Here is a 22,971-nt window from a genome sequence, read left to right on the forward strand (position 1 = left end):
TAGTGTCTGCCTCGTGGGACTGTTCCGGAGAGTGGAGGCAAATGCGAGGTCACAGATGTAATTCAAGCATGGACCGCTGCAGGCTCGCCTGGCTGAGAGGTGCCCCGTGGAGCCAAATCTTCAAATATCAGCCTCAGATGCTCAGACCCAGCTGTCATGCCTCAGAAATACCCTACAAAACCTCTCTCAACACCTCCCTAGAATGGGGTTGTCCTTTCAGCTCATGATGGGCTACCCCCAAGTATCCATCCCCAGTTGGGGGTGCTCAGACAGGGACCAGACTGGAGCAGCGTGCATCACCTCCCCCACCCAGATGCTTGGCCTCTGGTAATATGGCCGGAGCACCACAAGCTGGACTGGAGAAGGCCCAGGGAAGAGCAGGCTGGGCCCACCTTCTGGGTGGTCTTTGGAGCCTAAGTGTGTGGTACTGAGGGATGGAGTGGAAGGCACTCAGGCAGCAGCCCTCCCAGAGAGGGAGAAAGCGGGGCACCTGAGTGCCATTCTGAGTGATGGGCACACAGCAATGACTGCTGACTGCAAGGAGGGAGAAGGAACAGCACAAACAAGCTGCGTGACCTTGGGCAAGTTACTCAACCTCTCTGTGCCTCGGCTTTCCATTCTGTAAAATGGGTGGACCCAGCCTACCAGGCTGTGCATGCATAGCTTCCAGCACCCATGGATGCCGCAGGGTGCCTCCCTACCTCCAAGAAGTCTTCAGGGAATCCCCAGCACCTTTAGATGTCCAGGCCTCCTGTGGGCTTTTCTAGACCCTTCTTGGTCATGGAGCTACCTGGGCTGAGGGTCCTCAGCCACACTCAGGGAGTGTGGGGCCACAGGCTCTACCCCAGCCCATGGAGTCCAGTGTGCTTGGGGTTCAGGATGTTCAGATCTTAGGAAGGTAACACAGGCCTGTACCATACATGACACCCTAAGTGGCCAGCCTCCCTATTCTGTCTTCCGCCTCTTCCCCCACCCACCTAGGCTGCGACGGGCCAACCTTGCTCATCCCGTGGGCTCTGCGCTGGGTCTGCTGACTCATTATTTCTCTTTGAATCACCACCTCTACTAGGGAGCAAATGCCCTGTGGCCCAGCGATAAAAAGCTGGGTTTCTGCAGCATGGAACCCTCACACGGTCAGGCTGGGAGAAAGCCAGGGAGAAGCCAGACAGCTGTAGATGCAGCCACCTGACCACAGATCATTCCGCAAAACAATGCAAGAACCACTGTGGGGGCCATGGAAGGGCTCCCAACCCTGCTGTGGATCTGGGCCTCCTTCCCTGTCCATCAAGCGGGGCCACTGGGGGCCAACCAGAGCGACTCACACAGTGCAATTGACAAGTCATAGATCACAGGTGGTAGTTGTGGGAATATTCATGCCGAAGCCTACAGAGCACGTGTGTAGGGCCAGGCTCGGTGCCCGGGGCGGCCTCACTCTGATCCCCAGCAAGGGCAGGAGAGGGATATCTGTGCCCGTGGTACAGGTAGGAACAGAGTCCAGAGGGGACATGACTTGCACAGTAGGACAAGGCCTAATGAAGGTGGTTTTCTCTCCCTTCCCTCCTCTTCCCACCCCAGGGTCTTTGGCCACATCAGCTTCCGCTCCGACTGGGAGCTGGTCAAGGTGGACTTCCGGCCCTCATTCTCCAGGCAGTGCAGCGAGGAGGACTACAGCTCCTGGGAGCTCTCCAACCTGCAGGTGGGCCGGCATGAGGCTGGGATCGGGCAGGTGGGGTACAGACTGCAAACGCAGGCCCACTCTGCCTGCCAAAGTCCTCCCCTGCAAGGCGGCAGGGCACCTCCCCGCCTCCAAGAAGTCTTCAGGGAATCCCCAGCGCCTTGAGATGTCCAGGCCTCCTGTGGGCTTTTCTAGACCCTTCTCGGTCATGGAGCTACCTGGGCTGAGGGTCCTCAGCCACACTTGGGGAGTGTGGGGCTACAGGCTCTACTCCAGCCCATGGAGTCCAGTATGCTTGGGGTTCAGGATGTTCAGATCTTAGGAAGGTAACACAGGCCTGTACCATACATGACAGTGGGGTCTCGGTGTAGAGTGGGGTCTGGGGCAAGCCCACGCTGTAATTGAGACACATAACTGTTTCTACAGCAAATGTGTAATATGGACACTAAGAGGAGTATAAAGACCATCAGTGGCCGCTCTGTAGTTCCAATCAGGCTGTGCTGCTGGCAGTGTGGTGGGGAAGCCTGGGATTTCAGAGTGTGGGGGCCTGGAACTGCCCGGGGGTGGGTGGCCCTGTTGAAGAAATGATTAAATGGCACTTGTTAAAGTGTGGGGTGGAAGACTTTACTCAAGACCATCACAGTGGGTACAGGGACCCTCTCAAAGGAGAGATCGGGCTCAACTTGAATTCAGCGTGGGCAAATGGGAGTTCAAAGCCAAGGTCAGTGGGTGGAAACTGACTAAGAGGAAACACCAGGCATCAGAGGATTTGACATCACCTGGGGGGCAGCAGGGGATGAGGAAGCCTATCGGATAGGGAGGGCGATCGGATATCAAGGGTGGGCGGTGCCTGCCAAACTGCCTTAGCAGGGTGCATTGCTTAAGCTGGATTTCACAAGGAAGTGCTCAGATGGGCCTAGGAGGAGGTTTATGAGCTTGAATACAGGCCACCGGGCATCCTCACCGGCCCCACCCCTGTCACTGCCACAGCAGCTGTTGCAGGGAGATGGGGGTAGTCCTGTCTTGCCCTGATTGTCCCCTGAGGACCCACTGTGTGCCTGTGAGCCCTCGAGGGCGTGGCTCAGCCCAGCTCCCACGCAGCGCCTGAGGGGACGAGGGGAACCTCAAAAGGGCTGCACTTCCAGCAGCTCTGCGACCCCTCGGGCCCAGCCAGGGCTGCACACAGGAGGGGCTCAGTGAATGCCCATGGGTTGGGATGAGAGGGAGGTTTCCCCAACTTGACTGCAGACATGTCACGCCCCATTATGGGCCTCAGTTTCCCCATCTGTAACCTGAGCCATCAGCCATCTTCAGGCTCTGGCAGCCTCAGCGGCATAAGGCCATGTAGAGCATTTGCCCTGTCTCAGGCAGCTCCTTACCCTGATGTTCCTGCTGCAGGGCGACCACTGTATCATGGGCCAGCAGAGAAGTTTCCGGAAAAGAAAGTCCACGTCCTGGTGCATCAAGGGGAGGAGCTTCACGTCGGCGCTCACGTCCCGCGTGTGCGAGTGCCGGGACTCGGACTTCCTGTGGTGAGCGACGGGCTCCTGGCCACGAGGCCTCAGGCGCTGCTTGAGCATCCTCACAGCATGGCGACCACTTCCCCCAGAGTGAGGGAGGAAGCCTCAGCGCCTTTTATAACCTGGTGTCAGAGTCGCACACTGCCACTTCTGCCTCATTCCATCTGTTAGAACCAAGTCACCAAGACCAGCCCACACTCCAGGAAGGAGCTTTAAGGAATTTGTGGGTGCATTTTTAAACCTTCTCAGTGGCTGCTCACAGGCAGGAGGAGAAAGTGAGGAACAGGTCAGGGCATCTTGGGGTGCTGAACCCACCCCAGCCCTTCTCCATCCAGGGACTCTGCTGAAGGCCACCCGACCTGTCCCCTGCTGTTCTCAAAAGCTGCCTGTGACTGCCCAGTGCCCACAGGACAATTTGGCTAACAGCTCACCCACCTGCCACCTCACCCCTCCTCATCATGCCCCCTGGCATTCCAGCCTCCTCCATCCGTACTGGTGCTGCTCAGGCTGGGCCCTGCCAGCAGCGCCTCTCCCTCTCTTTCCCTACCTGTCTCTGTCCATCCTTTGAGATTTGCTCACCTCCTCCAGGCAGCCCTCCAGGTTTCTCTGAGTTCACAGCATCCCTTTGCCTCCCTTGTTACCCTGTGTGCCCATCTGGGATGGGGCTGTGGGTGCTCCTTCATGTCCTCACAGATGGGTGCATAGCAGGCCCTTGACATGAGGTTCCCTTCTCAGCTCCCCTAGATTTCACCCCAACCCTGGGTGACTCCGGTTCCCACCTGTGCCCGTCACTTACCACTACTCCTCCCTCCTCCCAGCGACTACGGATTTGAGCGCTCCCCCTCCTCAGAGTCCAGCACCAACAAGTGCTCTGCCAACTTCTGGTTTAACCCATTGTCCCCGCCTGACGACTGTGCCCTGGGCCAGACCTACACCAGCAGCCTTGGGTGAGTGTGGGTGCGGGCCTCTCCCTGCCTAAATCCGGGGGCAGAGCTGTGGTGCAGCCCTGAAACCACGCCTTCCTGGCTGGTGCCTGCAGCTCCCAACTCCCAAGTGGAGTCCGGGAAAGAGAGGTCAAAGTTGAGGATGCCCCACGCTCACAGCACAGAGTCTGGCTGCGGGGCTTATGTGAGTCACCAGACATCATGAGTGAATGACCTTAGCTCCCAGGCCAAAGGAATCCACAGGGTTATCCCATCTGAGCCCACATGGGCCAGTGCCAGGAGAAAGCTGCCTTGAGTTGGCTCTGGACAGAGAACAATAGACAGAAAAGGTCCAAGGTGCCCATGGCTCACACCTGCTGCAGCACGTCTTCCCCTGGTCTTTCTGAGCCTCTGCAGTGCTAGGACCCTTCTCCATTTACCAGTGCCCAGTAAGCCAGGCTCTCCCCATTCACCAAGGCTTGGGTGCTGGAGGTGCTCCTGCTGCCTGCAGGTCTCAGCTTAAATGGCACTTCCTCCAGGAAGCCTTCCCTGACCACCCACTCCTGACCCCGAGCCTGCCTCTGTCACAGCACGAATCCCAGTTATTGTCATCACTCACCTAATTGTCCTCCTTGCTGAATTGTAAGCTCCACAACACACAGTAGGTGTTCCTTCAGTCTGTGGTTTGCTGAATACAAGCTGTGCATGAGGGGAAGGCATCACCAAGTGCAAGCAGTTAAGATACTTTTCCTCCACCAGAGGCTGGACATACTGCTATGAAGGATTCAATTCATGTAAAATGTTAGGTACATAAAAGCTGTGAGCCTTCAGCTTTAGGAGGTCCCAAACGTGCTCCGTCAGAAAGTCCCAATTTCCTCATTTCTCTTTGAGGACATTTTTCAGAGAGGAAGAGAAAAGCCCTTGGGCTTGTTAGAAAATCCCCATTACTTCCCCTGAGGGAACATGAGGAAACAGGAGGCAGGACCAGAAATTGCAGGCTTTGGCCTCACCAGCATGTCTCCTGCCATCCACCCACCCATCCATGCAATCACTCGTTCATCTCCCATCTACCCATTTATCCACCCATCATCAAGTTAGCCATCATCTGTTCATTTATCCATCCATTCATTCATCCATACGTCTTTCCATTCATCCTTCCATTCTCCCAGGCATTCAACTACTATCCATGCATCCATCTATCCATTCATTTACCCATCCATCCATTCATCTATCCATCCACCATCCATCTATTCATTCACCATCCATCAATCTATCCATCCATTCACCTATCCATCTATCTACCCATCAATTCATCCACTATCCACCCACCCATCTATCCATCCATTATCCATTCATCCATCTACCCATCCATCTATCCATCCACCATGTATCTATTCATTCATTCACTGTCCATCCATCCATCCATCCATCCATCCATCCATCTACTTATCTACCCATCTGTCTACCCATTCACCCATGTATCATGAACCTGCAATGGTTGCACATCCACCTGGGCTTGACAACAGGGACTCTTGTCTGAAGTGTCAGAGCCAGGACCTTGATCAAGACAAAGGATTTCATCTCATACCATCTGCACGCTGTAGGTGCCACGGGTGGGTAGCCCTTAGAGAAGGGTATTTTCTTTCAAAGCACTAATCAAATGGGCCTGTGCATGATCAACTTCTGAATGCTTATTCAGTGGCAGAGCCATCTGGGAGAATTTGGCCCTGAGGGCAAGAGGGGGGATCAGCCTTGGGGAGACAGGTACCCCCAGCACCTTGGCAGCAATGCCACTTTCACAGACGCATAGTGTAGCCTGAGGGAGCTTCACAAGTAGCAAGCTGGATGAGGCCACCCCTTTCAGGGCTCTCCTAAAAGGTTGCCCAGGGCCTCTCTCCAGCCTCGTGCCACACCCGCTCCTCCTCCAGGCTCAGACCCACCCTAGGGCCTTTGCACATGTTGTTCCCATGGCCTGGGATGCTCTTTCTTCTCCTGCTCATCCTCCCATTCTCGCTGAAAGCCCCTTTCTCAGGGACCAGGTCCCCAGGGATGCCCCAGCCAGCGCCATCACAGCTGTGGTTTCACTCTGACGTGATCTGCTCAGGTCCGCCTCTGCCTCTCCACTAGAGGGTCTGCTCTGCACAGCATCTAGGGGCTGCATGCGATCACCCCCATTCCCACTACCTGGCCCATAATAGATGCTCAGTAAATAGGTTTCTCATGAATGCAGTGATTAGTCACGAATCGCCCAATCCAGGTCTCTCAAGGGAACAGGGAGATGGAGCCCAGGAGGAGGGGTGTGTGTGCCCATGGTTACAGCCACACTGTGAGCCAGTGGCGAGGTAGAGGCAGGACCCCAGGCCCTCTCGGGCACTCTGTCCTCCACCTTTCTCAGCAAGACCGTGAAATTCAAACTGGCTGCTTAAACAGCCCCTCTGCAGCACTAACGGTGGCTATTACTGTTACTGTGAGTAATATGATCAGACCACGGAGATGCCAGCGCCTCCGAAGCACATGCTGCCACCATCAGTCCCTCTTCCTCTGAGCCTCAGTGTTCTCATCTCTAAAATGGGGCTGTAACAGCAATCAGGTGGAGTCAGGAGGTGACTGGGAGTTAGCAAGTAGAGTCCTAGGGGTGGGAAGCCAAGTGCCACCTCTGGGTGGCAAGCACGTCCCTCCCCAGACTATGGGGCCCCATCCCTTGCCACCTGTCTGAAGCGGACCCTGACCCTCTCTTGTCAATCCAGGTACCGGAAAGTGGTGTCCAACGTGTGTGAGGGTGGGGTGGACATGCAGCAGAGTCAGGTGCAGCTGCAGTGCCCCCTCACGCCGCCCCGGGGCCTGCAGGTCAGCATCCAAGGCGAGGCGGTGGCCGTGCGGCCTGGAGAGGACGTCCTGTTTGTGGTGCGGCAGGAGCAGGTGAGCGAGCACCTCCCAGCAGGCTCCTGGGACTGTCGGGCAGGGGCGGCTCCAACTGGGCACGCAGAAGGCATGGTGAGGGTGTCTCCTCTGCCTAGAAGTGACTCAGGGCATCGTCATCAGCCAGCCTGTCCAGACTGAAGGAGGCCGCAGGGGGCTGGAAATCCACTTCCTGAGTCGAGACCAGCATTTAACAATGAAAGAGACATGAAGGAGAATAGAGTAGGACGTAGGGGGTATTAGGGTCCCCGCAGAGCAGAAGGAGACGTGGTTTCACACATCGGGTGGGGGAGGGTGTAGTTACTGGCCTTGGTATAAAATGTATTCATTCCTGTGGGTGGTAATACATTTTTTAAGCCTGTAATTATATTGATTTAGTTAATTTGGGATCTTATGAAAAACAGAAAGTTAAAAACACTATTACTTATAATTACACAACCAAAAATAAATCCTGTGTGTGCATGGACAGATACAGATATAAATACTCACACAAACACAGATAGAAATTTCCTCCCAGCCTCCCAGGCTTGCTTTTTTTGCTTTAGAACAAGTGTTATATTTTCTTCTGACGTTAAAAATAATGAATGTTCATTGTAGAACATTTGGAAAACACACACAAAATATCAAGAGTATAAATATCTCTCAAAAAGCCCCCCAGTCCTCCGTGGTAACAACTGTTAGTTTTTTGTATTTCCTTCTAGTCCTTTTAAATTAATTTGTAACATGCTTATTTTTCTGATTGTTGAATAAACTAATGCTCATTGTAGCAAATTCAAAAACAAAACCTAGAAAAACTTACAAGCATTGCAGAAAATTCGAGATGACAGAAAAGGGCAAAAGAGGGTTCGATGCATCCGTGTCGCACCCGGAGGGTGAGCGCCTAGGACCCTGGGCTCTCTCCCGCCACGCAGCTTTCCTGGACACTTGGCTCTCCGGTGAACAGTACAGGAGATGCAGCAAGTGTGGCTTCACAGTGATGTGTGTCCTGTTTAAATGTCCTTCAAAATATGGTGCCAAGGTGGGGTGGGATGTTGGTGACAAAGGTCTTTGGAGTTGGAAAGCAGGGAGCCTGGTCTGAGGCAAACATGGAAACTGAGGCCCAAGACGACGCAGAGCAGTGCTTGCCCAGCGCCTCCGTGGCGGGCGCTGTGCACGAGCCACTGCCTGTACTCCTGGCCCCACCTCAAGTGGCGTCCTCTTGCCAACCTGCTTTATAGCTGGGGAAACTGAGGCTCGGACAGAGAAGTCACTCTCCCAAGGCCACACGGGAATGAGTGGCAGGGCTGGCATTGGGGTCCCTGGCCCCTAGACTCTACGTGGACAGAGACTGAGTCTGGGGCCCCTAGACCTGAGCCGTTCCCTGGTGCAGGCTGCTGACGGAGATGGGGCCTAGGACCCACACTCCTCGGAGCCAGGGGCAGCCCTGGGGCGCCTCTGTTCGCAGCAGCATCTTGGGGCGGCAGGAGGACAGAGCCGCTGCCCCGCCTGTCCCGCTTGGACCCTCAGAGTAGACCCCGCTGCGGCTGCCCGTCCAGGGCCGACTTCCAGGAAAAAATGGCCCTCTGCTGCCCCCTAGAGCCTGGCGTCTCGGCAGTGCAGTCGCATCTGCGGAGCGTCTCTATGGGAGCCAGTCTACCACCGCCCAGGGGGCCGGGACCCTTGCTGGGCCTGCTCTGCTGGCAGGAGCTGGAGTTGGCGGAAGTGAAGAGAGTGATCAAAAGATGCTCTTGGTGGGGAGAGTCAACCCCCACCCCACTGTGCACCTACTGTCGGGAAGAGGCCACCCGCTACGCTAGGGAAGCTGGTGGGAGTGTAGGATCCAGGTCCGAGGCACACACTCACTGGTACACACGCTCACACATACACACAAACAGACACACATACGCTTACACGCTCATGTATTCACTCTCAAACTCGCAGATTTGTACACACTCACACACTCTCTCACACACATAGGCCAACCTATCTTGCAAACAGCACTGGGTTTAGGGGAGTCTAAGTTTTGTAAATATCTTAAGAATTAAAAATAAGGTCTGATAGAGGCCCCAGGAATAAACCCATATAAATATGGCCGAGGGATGTTTGACGTCGGTGCCAAAACAACTCACTGAGGGGAGGGCTTATTCATCCAATAAAAATGAACCTCAACCTAAACCTCACACCCGATAGAAAAATGAACTCAAAATTGCCTAGATTTAAATGTCGCATGTAAAAATTATAAACCTTTTAGAAAAACCACAGGAGAGAATATCTAGGGCTAGGAGAGGAGTCCTCAGACTTCACACTGAAAGCCAGTCAAAAGGAAAGTTGATAAATTGGGCTTCATCAGGATCAGCCACTTTCGCTCTGTGAAACACCCATGTTACGAAGATGAAAGGCAAGCTACAGAGTGAGAGAAAGTATTTGCAAACCACATATCCAACAAGGACCAGTACCTAGACTAGAGGAAGAACACTCAACAGCAAGGAAACAAACCATCCAGTTAGGAAATGAGCAGAACTGAAAAGACGTTTCACCAGGAGAATGGACGAATGACAGGTAAGCACACGAAAAGTTGACAAACACCATCAGCCGCCAGGGAAGCCCACAGCCAGACATCCCTGCACACCTATCAGAATGGCTGACATTAAAAATAGCGCCAGCATGAAGTACCGGTGAGGATGCAGGGAAGGACACTGGATCACTTACGCATGGCTGAGGAGACTGGAGAATGCCACAGGTGTTCTGGAAAACACTTCAGCAGTTTCTTAACCAACTCAACATGCAACGACCAGAGGACTGAGCACTTGCACTCATGGCGGTCATATCAGAGAAATGAAGACTTCCGTTCACACAAAAACCTGTATGTGTCTGTTCATAGCAGTGTTATTCATAAAGGCCAGAAACTCAAACCGCCCAGGTGCCCTGCAGTGGGTGAATGTTTGCACAGGCTGGGGTGCCCCCATGCTGAGATACCATGCTGCAGTAAGAAGGAATCCATTATTAATACCTGCAGCAGGGCCCAGCACGGTGTCTCACGCCTGTGATCCCAGCAGTTTGGGAGGCCGAGGTGGGTGGATCAGCTGAGGTCGGGAGTTCGAGACCAGCCTGGCCAACATGACGAAACCCTGTCTCTGCTAAAAAAACAAAACTTAGCCAGGTGTGGTGATGAATGCCTATAATCCCAGCTACTTGGGAGGCTGAGGCTCAAGAATCACTTGAACCTGGGAGTCGGAGGTTGCAGTGAGCCAAGATCCCACCACTGTACTCCAGCCTGGGCAACAGAGTGAGACCCCGTCTTAAAAAATAATAATAATAATACCTGCTTCAACCTGGATGAGCCTCAAGTGGATTATGCTGAGTGAAAAAAGCCACTCCCACATGATCCCCTGCTGTGCAACTCATTCATATAACACACCTGAAATACAGAAATGGAGAAAGAGAATAGAAATTATCAAAGTTATAGAAATGGAGAAAGACTAATGGTTGCCATGGAGTTGGGCTAATGTGCAGAAGTGGGTGTGTCTGCAAAAGGCACCTGGTGGGGTCCCAGTGCTGGCTGAATTGTCCTGTCTCTTTCCTGTATCAGTGTTAACCTTCTAGTCGTGATACTATCATTTGGCAAGATGTTAGCCTTGGGGAGAGCCGGGTATGGGGCACACGGGGTGGATCTGTATCATTCCGTACAACTACATAGGAACCTACCATTATCTCAGAAGACAATGTTTAATTTTTTTTTAAGCACCAGTGATAATAATGGATCTAAATGAAATATACCAAGATGTGAATGGAGGGTATTATGGTGAGATTTAGTTTTGTTCTTTTTCTTTGCTTTACTATTTGTATTTTATATTATTTTCTACCTTGAGAATATACTACTTTTGTGGTCAGGAGAAAAAGACAAGTTATTTTAACCAAGTGAAATGTTTAAGAAGTTAAATGTGCATCAGCGCAGCCCTTGCAGGCAGGAACACAAGGCCCCGAGAGGTGGCGCCTCACCCAGGTTGAGCGGATCACGGGTCCTGACTCTGGGTCACACATGCCTTCTCCTTCCCAGGATTAGCACAGGAAACACTTCCCTCCGTGGAAGCAGCTCAGACTTGAGCGCTTCCCCTCATTCCCCGCCCCACCCTGAAAGGCTGCCATTAAACAGAAAGAACCACAACCAGCGAGCAGCCTCCTGGGTCCTGGGCTTTGGAGAGCCTCAGTCTTCTAACCTGTCAAATGGGGAGAACGGAGCATCCTGCAGTCTCCTTCCTGGGGACCCCATAACAAATTATCTCATGCCGGGTGGCCTGAACCCACACAAGTCTCCAAAGGAGAATCCATTCGCACCTCCTCCAGCTTCCAGGGCTCCCGGCACTCCTTGGCCCCTTGCAGAGTCACTCCTGCCTTTGCCTTCACCTCCACACAGCCTCTGTCCGTGCCCAAATCTCCCTCTCCTTTCTCTTACACAGATGCCTGTCACTGGATTTAGGGCCCACCCTAATCCACTATGATCTCATCTTAGCTAATGACACCTGTAAAGACCCTATTTCCAAATGAGGTCACATTCTGAGGTTCCTGGTAGACGTGAATTTTGGGGAGACACTGACTGCTCAATTTACCACGTCTGTGGAGAAAGTTAAGTGAACAGGATTTACGTAAAAGTTTTCTATCAACTTTCAACGTTTGGCTGGTATAAACTGAGAAGATGGCTAAGTGGTTAGTAATCACACTGTTTCCTTCATCATCACTTGGAAACGGTTTCCTCGTGCCCCTGGTGCCGGCGAGGGAGGAAGAGGGAAGGGGAGGAGAGGAGGAAGGGAGGGAGGGAGAATGTGATCATGAGCCATAAATGGAAGAAGTTCCTGTTTCCTTCGCTCAGTCCCCCACTCTGCGAGGGAAATGCGGTCATTGGAAGGTGGAAGGAGCTGGTGGAGCGGCCTCTCTGGGTGACTCGGTGCCACGCGGGGATGGCAGTTGGTGGGAGCTCCTCTCTGCACTCACCCTGCCCCATCTCAGCGTCACTCCTGGTACCGCATGGTCTGAGAAAGAGAAAATTAAGAACCACAGCTTCCCAGAAAGGAAAATCCTGCTTGGTTTCCAGGCAGGCGGCTTAGGCACTTCCAGATGTGTTCCTCTCCCCTGCCGAAACCCTCCTCGCAGTGGGAGGCCCCTCACCTTCCTGGCTCCATCCCTAGCACGGGCCTCAGTGGGTCTCCCCCGGGCCCTGACTGCCCCCCAGCTGCTCTCTGATGACACCCTTGGGCCTCTCCCTCTCCCTCTCTGCCGCTGGGTGATTGTTCTGAAATGTCCCTTGGCCACAGCCCCTGGTTAAACCAGCTGCCTTGGTCAGCCCCACACTCCAGGCAGAATCTCCAGGGCAGAACCAGGCCCGGTCTCCTGTGGGTCCCCAGAGCCCCACTTATCTCAAGGAAGGGAGGGCGGTAATGAATGAGTGAGTGAGTGAGTGAGTGAGTGAGTGAATGAACCACTCTGGCCCCTCAGCTTCAAGGCCCACTCCTGAGTGGCCACATGGTGTTTCCCTGTAGGGCGATGTCCTGACTACCAAGTACCAGGTGGACCTTGGGGACGGCTTCAAGGCTATGTACGTGAACCTTACACTGACCGGGGAGCCCATCCGGCACCGCTACGAGAGCCCTGGCATCTACCGCGTGTCCGTCAGGGCAGAGAACACAGCGGGCCACGATGAGGCGGTGCTCTTTGTCCAGGTCAACTGTAAGTTTATTGCCCCTTTGAGGCCAAAGGTCACTCCCTTTGAGAGAGAGAACCTGGCTTTGGGGGAAACACAGGGAAGCCCTCGGGATTGCTCTAGGCCCCTGGTACTCAGGACGGTGAACCCGAGGGCAGGGAGGCTGGGCTCAAACCCGCACCCCTGATGACCCATACAATAGTAGGGCAGAGCTGGTAGCTGGTGGTGATATTGATGATAGTGGTGGTGGTGGTGGTGGTGGTGATGGTGGTGGTGGTGATAATGGTGACAATGGTGGTGGTGATGGTGGTGGTGGTGATGGTGATGATGGTGATAGCAGTACTGGTGATGGTGGTGATGGTACTAATGATGATTATAGTGGAGGTGGTAGTGATGATGGTGACGTTGGTGTTGATGATGATGGTGGTGATGGTGGTGGTGGTGATAATGGTGACAATGGTGGTGGTGGTGGTGGTGATGGTGGTGATAGGGTGATGGTGATGATGGTAACAGTAGTGGTAGTAATGGTGATGATGGTGGTGATAGGGTGGTGGTGATGGTGATAGTAGTGGTGGGAATGGATGGTGGTGGTGATGGTGATGGTGGTGGTGTTGGTGATGATGGTGGTGATAGTGCTGGTGAGGATGGTGACGGTGGTGATGGCAGTGATGATGGTGGAGGTGATGGTGGTAGTTATGGTGATGATGGTGGTAGTGGTGATGGTGGTGGTGTTGGTGATGGTGGTGATAGTAGTGGTGGGAATGGATGGTGGTAGTGGTGATGGTGATGGTGGTGGTGTTGGTGATGATGGTGGTGATAGTGCTGGTGAGGATGGTGATGGTGGTGATGGTGGTGGTGATGGCAGTGATGATGGTGGAGGTGATGGTGGTAGTTATGGTGATGATGGTGGTAGTGGTGATGGTGGTGGTGTTGGTGATGGTGGTGATAGTAGTGGTGGGAATGGATGATGGTAGTAGTGGTGATGGTGGTGGTGGTGGTGATGGTGATGATAGTGGTAGTGGTGGTGGTGATGATAGCAATGAAGTTGCTGGTGACAGTGATCACTAAGCAGCCTCTGAAATGCCCCATGCCCTGATATCATCTAACCCTGGCCTTTTTGGGTCCCCACAGCGCCCCTGCAGGCCCTCTACCTGGAGGTGGTTCCTGTCATTGGCCTCAACCAGGAGGTGAACCTCACAGCTGTGCTGCTTCCCTTGAACCCCAACCTCACCGTCTTCTACTGGTGGATCGGCCATAGCCTGCAGGTGCGCTGGCTTTGCCCCCACTCAGCCCTTCTTCCCGCAGGCTCCCCACAAGGTGCACAGTGGGGCAGAGCATGGCCCCAGGTTTTCAGCAGAAGGAACCAGTGTAGGGTGCACTCCTCAACCTTGGGCCCCTCCTGGGGCAGTTGAGAGGGGCACACCCTCCATGGGTGCCTTTTCAGGGCCCATCTGCTCAATGGTGCCAGATGAGTCAGACTAGACCCTGCCTTTTCCTGGGAAAGAGATGGGAACGTGGTGGATTACCTGAGTTGGGGGTGGTAGAAGTCACAGAGGCAGGTAGGTGGGCTGCATGAGCGCTCCCGGAAAGGAGAGAGCATTTGCAGTGAGAGGCTCAGGGAAGGCTTTACAGAAGAAGAGGTCAAGGGGGCTCAGAAGCCTCCCTCAGAGGCCTGGGTTGTACCCTGTCTGCAGTGGGGAGCCACAGATAGTTCTTGAGCAGGAGAGAGCCCAAATTAGCAGAATGCCTGGACTGGGGGCAAGACCCAGTGAAGGGCATCCTCCACTCATTCAGCAAACAGCCCAGCACCGCCAGGCAGGAAGCCCCCTACCAGCAGCTGACGGCCCTGACACAGAGCCCCAGCAAGGGGAAGGGCTATGGGCTCTGGATTGTGTTTCTCTAGAATGGGGAGGGTCTGAGAAGGAGCTCAGGGTCTGGGTTCAGACCTCGGCTCCGCCACTTCCAGCTGAATGCTCCACACATGTCCCTTCACCTGGCAGAGCCTCTGCCTCCACATCCACACCCATGGGGGTGGCCTCTCCTGTCTCTGCGGCAACATGGCGCCCACCCGGCTGAGTGTGCACCATCCCCATGGCTGGATCCTGAGCTGGGCACTGGCTTGGTGCCATTGATGACAGAGCCATGGCTCATCCACAGCTGCGGTGGCCATGTGTGGAGATGGGAGATCACATGGGCAGGGAGTGAAGGCCCAGCCCAGCAGCCACATCAGGCCTCCTAAATGCCCGTGGGGGGCAGGCCTGGGGAGCTGTTGAGAAGGAAGGGGGTGCTGGGACCTCAAGTTCGTGCTGTGTTGGCTTACAACCAGGTGCCCATGAGATCAGGAGTTTGAGACCAACCTGGCTAACATGGTGAAACCCCATCTCTACTAAAAATACAAAAATTAGCTGGGCATGGGGGTGCATACATCTGTAGGCCCAGCTACATGGGAGGCTGAGGTGGGAGAATACTTGAACCCAGGAGGCAGAGGTTGCAGTGAGCCAAGATTGCGCCACTGCACTCCAGCCTGGGCAACAGAACAAGACTCTGTCTCAAAAAAAAAAATAAATAAAGAACCGGCTGCCCGCCCCACGCCTCCCTGGGTGCTGCCACCACAGGATGTCCATAATGGGCCCATTTGCTGATGGGAACAAGGGGACAGCAATGCTCTCAGTGAGGCAGCGACCATAGGCCAGCGTCCCCCACGGCCGCTGCCTCACTCGGCCAGGCCCCTAAGCCCTGCTGTGCCCCTGCAGCCCCTCCTTTCCCTGGATAATTCTGTGACAACGCGGTTTTCGGACACGGGCGACGTGCGTGTGACGGTGCAGGCTGCCTGTGGGAACTCGGTGCTGCAGGACTCCAGGGTCCTCCGTGTGCTGGGTAAGTACTTCCTGGGGTCTGGCAGCACGGCGTCTGCATCTCTGCTGCAGTCCAGGAAGCCAGGCCACATGGGTCGTGTAAGCCATGGATGTCCTGGTCACCCTGAGTGGCCCTGGGGTGGGGAGGGAGGGGCTGGATAAACAGAGCCCTGCCCTGGCTGTGTGGCCTGGGCAAAGTCTCCCGGTCTCTCTGGCCTCAGTTTCCCCATCTGTAAAATAAATACTGACAAATCCTGTGTCCCAAGACACTCATGGGACACAACACACCAGGGACAAGGTCACCCAGCAGCAAGACAGCCAGGTTTGGGCACTGGCTCTGCCTGCCTCCAGGGCCCCTGTCCTCTTGGCACCTCTGGCCAAGCCTAAGCATTGTCTCATGATGGCAGCTTAAAGAGGACTCCTGTCTAGAGAAACGCTGAGCCTCCTTTTCTGAATCTGCATCCTCATTTATCTGTGCTCACTGGGGGCTCTTAGTCCCTCGTGGGAGATATATACAATACCAACTGGTCCTAAGACTGAAGGAGACCCCCGCTTGTCAAGGAGGCAGAGCTCATTGCCACCAACATCACAGCAATAAACCCTCATTTTGCTTTAAGAACAGCCTCTACTGTGGACAGCAGCCATCAGTTAAATATTTAGTTGGACAAGTGTGCGGAGGGTTGGGCTGCCCACACAGGCCCTTCACACCCTGGAGGAGGCTGCCCTTGGCTATTCTTCATTCATTGTTGGGCTGGGAGCTTTGCAAATGCCATCACCACCCTCATTGTAAGATGTTGGGTTTGCAGTCCTCAAAGCACTTGTCCCTTGAGCCCGTCAGCCCTGCACAGCCTCCTCCCACTTTACATGTGAGAAAACTGAGGCCTGAGAAGTGGAGAGGTTAAAGTTTATCTCTGGAGCCCCTGGTGACTTTAGAATTGGGCTTTGAGCCATGGACCATGGGAAATGTGGGAGAAAGAGAAGAAGACAGGGCCTCTGCTCTCAAGGGACTCTTAATCTGGTGGGAGGACCAGCAAGTTGAAGTCCATGGATCCCTGATGGATGAGAGGCTGACCTCATAGGGTGTGTTCATTCTTGTGAGTCAAGGAGGCAAATCTCACAGAGCAGGCTTGGTGCACACCAGGCCTCCCTCCTGGGTCAGCGCATCTTTATCATCATCACTGGCATCTTTGTCACTGCTGTTATGAGATGGCAGCCAGTGACATGGGTCCTGCCTGGGACAGACCACCACTGCTGGCATCCAGGGAAGGAGCTGGTTTCCAAACACTAAATCAGGACTGCTGTCGGCCTGCTTGAGAAGACGATGGGGCTGCTGGGCCCTGGGATCTGAATCAAAGGCCTCACGGGACCATCCAGGGCATGTGGCTGCCCCCGACCCCCACCCTGGAGCCGTCAGAGCCAGGCTGTCCAGAACTGACCAGTCTCCCTTCTCTGCGTCTTTCCAGATCAATTTCAAGTCATGCCTCTGCAGTTTTCCAAGGAGCTGGATGCCTACAACCCCAACACCCCTGAGTGGAGGGAAGACGTGGGCCTGGTGGTCACCCGGCTGCTCTCCAAGGTGTCCACCCAGAGCCTAGAGCCTCCCCAGCCCCACGGTGCTTCCGGCATCCAGAGAAGCCCAAGGGCCCCGGGGTGCCCAGGGAAAGGAGAGGCGGGTGGCACTGCCCCTGCACACGATGCTCTGGTCTTCGGGCCAGCTGGGGATGTTGAAAGCTATGGATGGGGGGCAGGCACACTGCCCTTATTTAGGAGGACCTGCAGCTGGAGCACCACCTCACAGGGGAGGGACCACAGGCACCCTCCATGCACACAGTCCAGGGACCACCTGCTGTTTGCAGGAGACCCCACTGTCGTCCTCCAGTGCTCCAGAGTCTCTTTAAAGCAATTTTCCTTCATTCACTGAACTTCTCTTCTGGGCTGGACACAAGACAGAGAGAAGAACCCAGTGTGCTCACTGGCCTCAGGAGCTCCCAGGGGGCAGACATCAGGGCGGGCTGTAGCACACCCAAGGCCCTTGGCCCCCCAGTGAGAGAGGACCAGTCCTCTGGAGCCACCTGAGGCTATCACAGGCTGAGGCCTACTCTGACCAGGCTTCCCCTCCCATGAATAATGCTGGTAAAAGGGTCCTGGGCACTGAAGGTTGAATCAGGGTTTGCCAGATGGAAGTGCATGGAACGGGACTTCCAGGAGGCAGAGGCACCTACATGAGCAGTGCCTATGGGCTGAGAGCATATTCTCTGTGGGTGTATGGCCCTGGCTGGGCCTGGGGTGTTAGGGAGTGGGAAGGGGGAGGCAGCTGGAGTCAGTGGGGCCCGGTCACAGACCTGGAATGGTGTGGTAAGGAGCCTTGTGATGGAGGACATTAGCCAGGGAGGAAGGTGCTGGTGCTTACTCTAGTCATGGTCTGAAGAATGGACTGAGGGCCAGGCCTGGCCAAGGGGAGGCCAGTGTGACGGCACAGGTCCTGAATAGCAGGGCTGAGGGCCCTGGGTAGCTGGGTGCAGGGGGTAGCTCAGGGTACCCTGGGACCCTGGAAGGATCCCCACGCCATGCAGGGGTCAGGGACGGCCTGTGAGACAGGTGTACAGGCCAAGAAGGGAGAGAGGGTGTTCCTGGAGGCCCCAGTATGAGGCAGGGAATGAGGAAGACAAGAGGACCAAAGTGGCTTAACTCTCCCCGCAGGAGACCAGCGTCCCTCAGGAGCTTCTGGTGACTGTGGTGAAGCCGGGGCTGCCCACTTTGGCCGACCTGTACGTGCTCCTGCCCCCTCCCAGGCCCACAAGGAAGAGGAGCCTCTCGAGTGATAAGGTATGTCCTGTGGCCGCTGCACTCCCAGGTCCTCCCTGCACATCCCAGGGCTCGGGTCATTTACAACAAGCAGGGACGTCTCAGTGGCTCATGGCATAAAGGCGTCTTTCTCGCTGCATCACAGTCTGACTCAGGGTGGCTTGACCTCGTCCACCTGTGGCTACGCCCTCTGGAAGTCACACAGCCTCTAAGGTCACTGCGGCAGAGGTAGTTGGGGGAAGGGCACAGGCTGGACCACCTCCCAGGGGGCTCGCTCACTTCTTCTCCCATGTCATTGGCTGGAGATGGTCACATGGCCCCAACCTGACTGCCAGGAGCACTGGGAAATGAGGCTAAGCACTGTCAGGGAGACACCCGAGGGTGTGGGTTTCAGGGCCGAGCAGAAGTCAGCCCCCATGCAGTTGGCAAATGTCTTTATTGCACAGGACAACTTCCAAGTAATAGCCCTCATGGAGGGGATAAAAGACCTGCCATGTGACAGGTGTGGGAAGGGGACTCAAAGATGAACCAGAATCCCTTCACACCCACTAGGGTGGCTAACATTAAAAAGCAGACAATTCCAAGTGTTGCCAAGGAAGCAGAGAACTTGGAACCTCTCACACTGCTGGTGGAAAGGGTTCAGCTGCTGTGCAAAACGGGCTGGAAATTCCTCAGTAAGTTATACCTAACTTACTGCATGACCCAGCAAGTCCACTTATGGGTATATACCCAAGAGAAACAAAAACATACATCCACAGTACATGGATTCACAGCGGCATTACTCATCGTAGCCAAAAAGTGCTCATCAGCTGCTGAAGAAACAAATTGTGGTCCATCCTTACAATGGAATATTCTTTGACCACCAAAAGGAACGAAGCCCTTGACACCTCTGACAGCATGGACGAACCTTGAAAACATGATGCTAAGTGAAAGAGGCCAGTTGCAAAAGACCACATAGCGTACAATTCCATTCACATGAAATGCCCGGAACAGGCAAATCCATGGAGACAGAAATAGATGAGTGGTTGCCAGGGGCTGGGGGAGGGTGCATGGGGAGTGACTGCTAAGGCTAGGGGATTCTTTGGGAGAGGATGAAAACGTGCAGGAATTAGATAGTGGTAATGCTTGCACAATTTAGGGAATATACTACAATGCATTAAATTGTACACTTTAAAAGAGTAAATGTTATTATCAGTTTCTAAAAATGAACCAGAAGCTCACATAGCCTGCACTGGTCAGGGAGACTGACGCTCACTCAGGTGATCTGGAAGGCGTGGCCCGTGCAGGGGAAGGACAGTGCACACTCCAGCATGCCCACGTGGTGCCACGTCCCATTTTACAGACATGAGAAGTGAGGCTTGGCGACGGCCACCGTCAGAAAGGACCAGAGTCAATCAAACAGCAGAAGCGCTTCTACACACTAACAGCAAGCTACCTGGAAAAGAAATCAAGAAAACAATCCCACTAACAATAGCATCAAAAATTAAAAGCAAAATAAACTACTTAGGAAAAAATTGAACCAAGGAGGTGAAAAACTTGTGAAAAACTTAGGAACAAATTAAACCAAGGAGGTGAAAAGCTTGTGCACTAAAAACCATAAAACACCAGTACAAGAATTTGAAGAAGACACAAATCCATGGAAAGATATCCTGTGTTCATGGATTAGAAGAATTTATATTATTAAGATGTCCATACTACCTAAAGTGATCTACAGATTTAATGCAAGGTCTATCAAAATTTCAATGACGTTTCTCACAGAAATAGAAAAAAAGATCCTAAAATTTGTATGGAACTACAAAAGGCCTGAAATAGCCAAAGCCATTTTGAGCAAAAAGAAAAAAGCTGGAAGCATCACACTCCCTGACTTCACAATGCATTACAAAGTTACACTAATCCAAATAGCACAGTACTGGCATAAAAACAGACACATAGACCCATGGAACAGAATAGAGCCCAGAAATAAATCCATACATGTACGGTCAATTGATTTTCAATAAAGCTGTCAAGAAGACACAATGGAGAAAAGAGAATATCTCCCATAAATATTGTTGGGAAACTGAATATCCACATGCAGAAGAATGCAATTAGATTCTTACACCCTCTACAAAATCCAGCTCAGAGTGGATTAAAGACAAATGTAAGACCTGAATCTGTAAAAACACCAAAAGAAAACATAGTGAAAAACTATGCGTCAGTTTGAGCAATGCTGTTTTGTAGATGATCCCAAAAGTACATGCAACAAACGCAAAAATAGACAAACAGGATGTCAAACTAGGAGACCCTTGCACAGCCAGAGAAACAATCAGCAGAGTGAAGAGATGACCCACAGAATCGGAGAAAAGATTCTTGAAGCATACCTCTGACAAGGGTTCACATCCAGAATACGTAAGAAACCCAGCTCCATAGCCAGAAAACAGGTGACTCGATTAAAAAATGGGCAAAGGAGCCAAGTAGACATTTCTCAAAGGGAGACACACAAATGGCCAACAGGTATGTGGAAAACATGCTCACCATCTCGAATCATCAGGGAAATGCTCATTGAAGCCACAGTGAGACATGGCCTCACACCTGTTAGAATGGCTATTGTCAAAATAACAGAGCTGACCAGTGCTGTGAAAGGTGGCCGGTCTCTGAGCCCACCCAGCCCTGGGTGATGACTGATGCTTGGACCCGGGAAGTAGTGAGAGGGGCCGGGAGGGAGTGAGAGGGGCCGGGAGGGAGTGAGAGGGGCCGGGAGGGAGTGACAGGGGTGAGGAGGAAGCCCTCCTCTGTGCCGGGCACCTCACGCATTTGTCACGTCACGCAGACCCTGGAGGAGGATGCCCGTGGCCCACAAGGCTGGCTGCCTTTTGGCCCCTGCCCTCTCCAGCTATAGGTGCCCCCGGCCCTGCATCCCTCACCCTACAACCCAGCACCACCTCCTGGGATAGCCCTCCCTCAGGTAGGGGGTCTAATTCTTCTGTCCTGCCCTGTCTTATTCTCTTCTTGGTCTTCCACCTCCAGGAAGCCTTCCCTGACCACCACTGGGGGATGGAGCCTCCTGGAGCACCCCTGCATTTCCCCAACTTGGCACACTCCGTAGCCTGTGTCTTTTACATTCCCGACTAAAACAAGAGCTCATGAAGGCCAGAGCCATGTCTGGGTCACCTTTGTGTCCCTTCCATGGTTCTTGGTGAAAGTTCCCTTGTGGGTGATTATTCCCATGGTACAAAAGAGGACACCGAGGCTCAGTGGGGCCAGGTGGCCTGCCCAGCCCCATGGCTGCAGAGGGTCCAAGCAGGACTCACAGTGGTCCACCCAGCTCTCCCATCCCCCTCTGGTGGATCCCAGAGCCACCCCCCAACTCTCCCCTACTTCTGGTAGATCCCACCAGATCCCCCTCCCTCTCCCCACCCCTCTGGTGGATCCCAGCAGACCTTGCTCCCCTCCCCCCTGGTGGAGGACACCCCCTCACTCTCTCCAGCAGAGGAGGGCCCTTCTTCCCCTTACACCTGTAGCAGACCCCCTCCCCCACCCCCCATGGAGGACCCCTTCACTCTCCTCCCGGTAGAAGACCCCCCCAACACGTGGAGACCCCTCACTCCCCTCCTGGAGGAGGACCCCATCCCCCTCCCCTTTTGGCAAAGGACCCCCCATGGAGGCCTCGCTCACTGTCCCCTCTGTGCTTGCAGAGGCTCGCCGCCATCCAGCAGGTGCTGAACGCACAGAAGATCAGCTTCCTCCTGCAAGGCGGAGTCCGGGTCCTGGTGGCCCTGCGGCACACAGGCACAGGTGAGCCCCTGGGAGCTCCCCTGCGGAATGGGTGGAGGAGGCATCCAGGCCCTGGAGAAGCCATGTCCCTGCAGGGCCCTTAGGCAGATGGCCCGTATCCCCGCTCCTGGTGGGTGTTCACCTCTGATGGAACTGAGAACCCACCCAGGTCAGACCCAGGACCCCGCTCTCCTCTGCGGATGCCCCATGGAGCACTGCTCTTACCTGATACCCACGCTTCGGGTCTCGGATAATCTCTGCCCCTTCCCCAACCCACAGAGCTGTCTCCTCGGCTGTCAGTCATCCTTTCCCCTTTGGGGCAAAAGCCTTTGCAGAAGCCGATGAGCTTTGCTCTGCTCTGTAAAGACACCGTGCCCTTGAAACTCAGCAGGTTCACCCCACACCAGCATCAACATAGCCGGGGAGCTCTGCCCACAGCCTCCATCCCCAGTGGGAGCCAGGTCAAGGGGCAGGGACCTCTCCAAGGCCACACAGGACGCACTCCTGGTCTTTTATGGCCTCTGGCCCCTCTCAGCCACATCAGGAGCACCGGCCACGGGCATGGAACAGCCTCCACACCAAGGAGGCTGGGGCAGGGACAGGCAGGGGATAGGCAGGGACAGGCAGGGGACGGGCAGGAACAGGTGGGGGACAGGAAGAGGTCAAGCCGGGAATGGGCTGGGGAAGGGCTGGGGAGGGAATGGGAATGGGCTGAAGACAGGCAGGAAATGGGCCAGGGACAGGCAGGGGACAAGCTGAGGATGGGCGGGGGACAGGCTGGGGACGGGTGGGGGACAGACGGGATGGGCTGGGGATGGGACAGGGATGGGCGGTGCCCGAGGCCCTCCAC

The 22,971-nt window shown here is 54.3% G+C and overlaps 1 protein-coding gene across 5 annotated transcripts in view; it reads left to right on the top strand.

Annotated features, from left to right (window-relative positions):
• Positions 1-22,971, top strand: part of SORCS2 (sortilin related VPS10 domain containing receptor 2) — a 552,106-nt gene that overhangs the window by 522,510 nt on the left and 6,625 nt on the right. For all 5 annotated transcript variants that reach the window (XM_016951273.4, XM_016951274.4, XM_016951275.4 and 2 more), the window contains exons 15-24: positions 1,576-1,696; positions 3,074-3,207; positions 4,014-4,142; positions 6,866-7,037; positions 12,551-12,737; positions 13,843-13,976; positions 15,465-15,588; positions 17,030-17,142; positions 18,267-18,392; positions 22,043-22,142. In XM_016951273.4, the coding sequence (XP_016806762.3) occupies positions 1,576-1,696; positions 3,074-3,207; positions 4,014-4,142; positions 6,866-7,037; positions 12,551-12,737; positions 13,843-13,976; positions 15,465-15,588; positions 17,030-17,142; positions 18,267-18,392; positions 22,043-22,142 (1,340 nt within the window). The remainder of the gene's footprint in view (positions 1-1,575; positions 1,697-3,073; positions 3,208-4,013; positions 4,143-6,865; positions 7,038-12,550; positions 12,738-13,842; positions 13,977-15,464; positions 15,589-17,029; positions 17,143-18,266; positions 18,393-22,042; positions 22,143-22,971) is intronic.

Source organism: Pan troglodytes, chromosome 3, assembly GCF_028858775.2.
Source record: "Pan troglodytes isolate AG18354 chromosome 3, NHGRI_mPanTro3-v2.0_pri, whole genome shotgun sequence".
Classification (NCBI taxonomy): Eukaryota; Metazoa; Chordata; class Mammalia; order Primates; family Hominidae; genus Pan; species Pan troglodytes.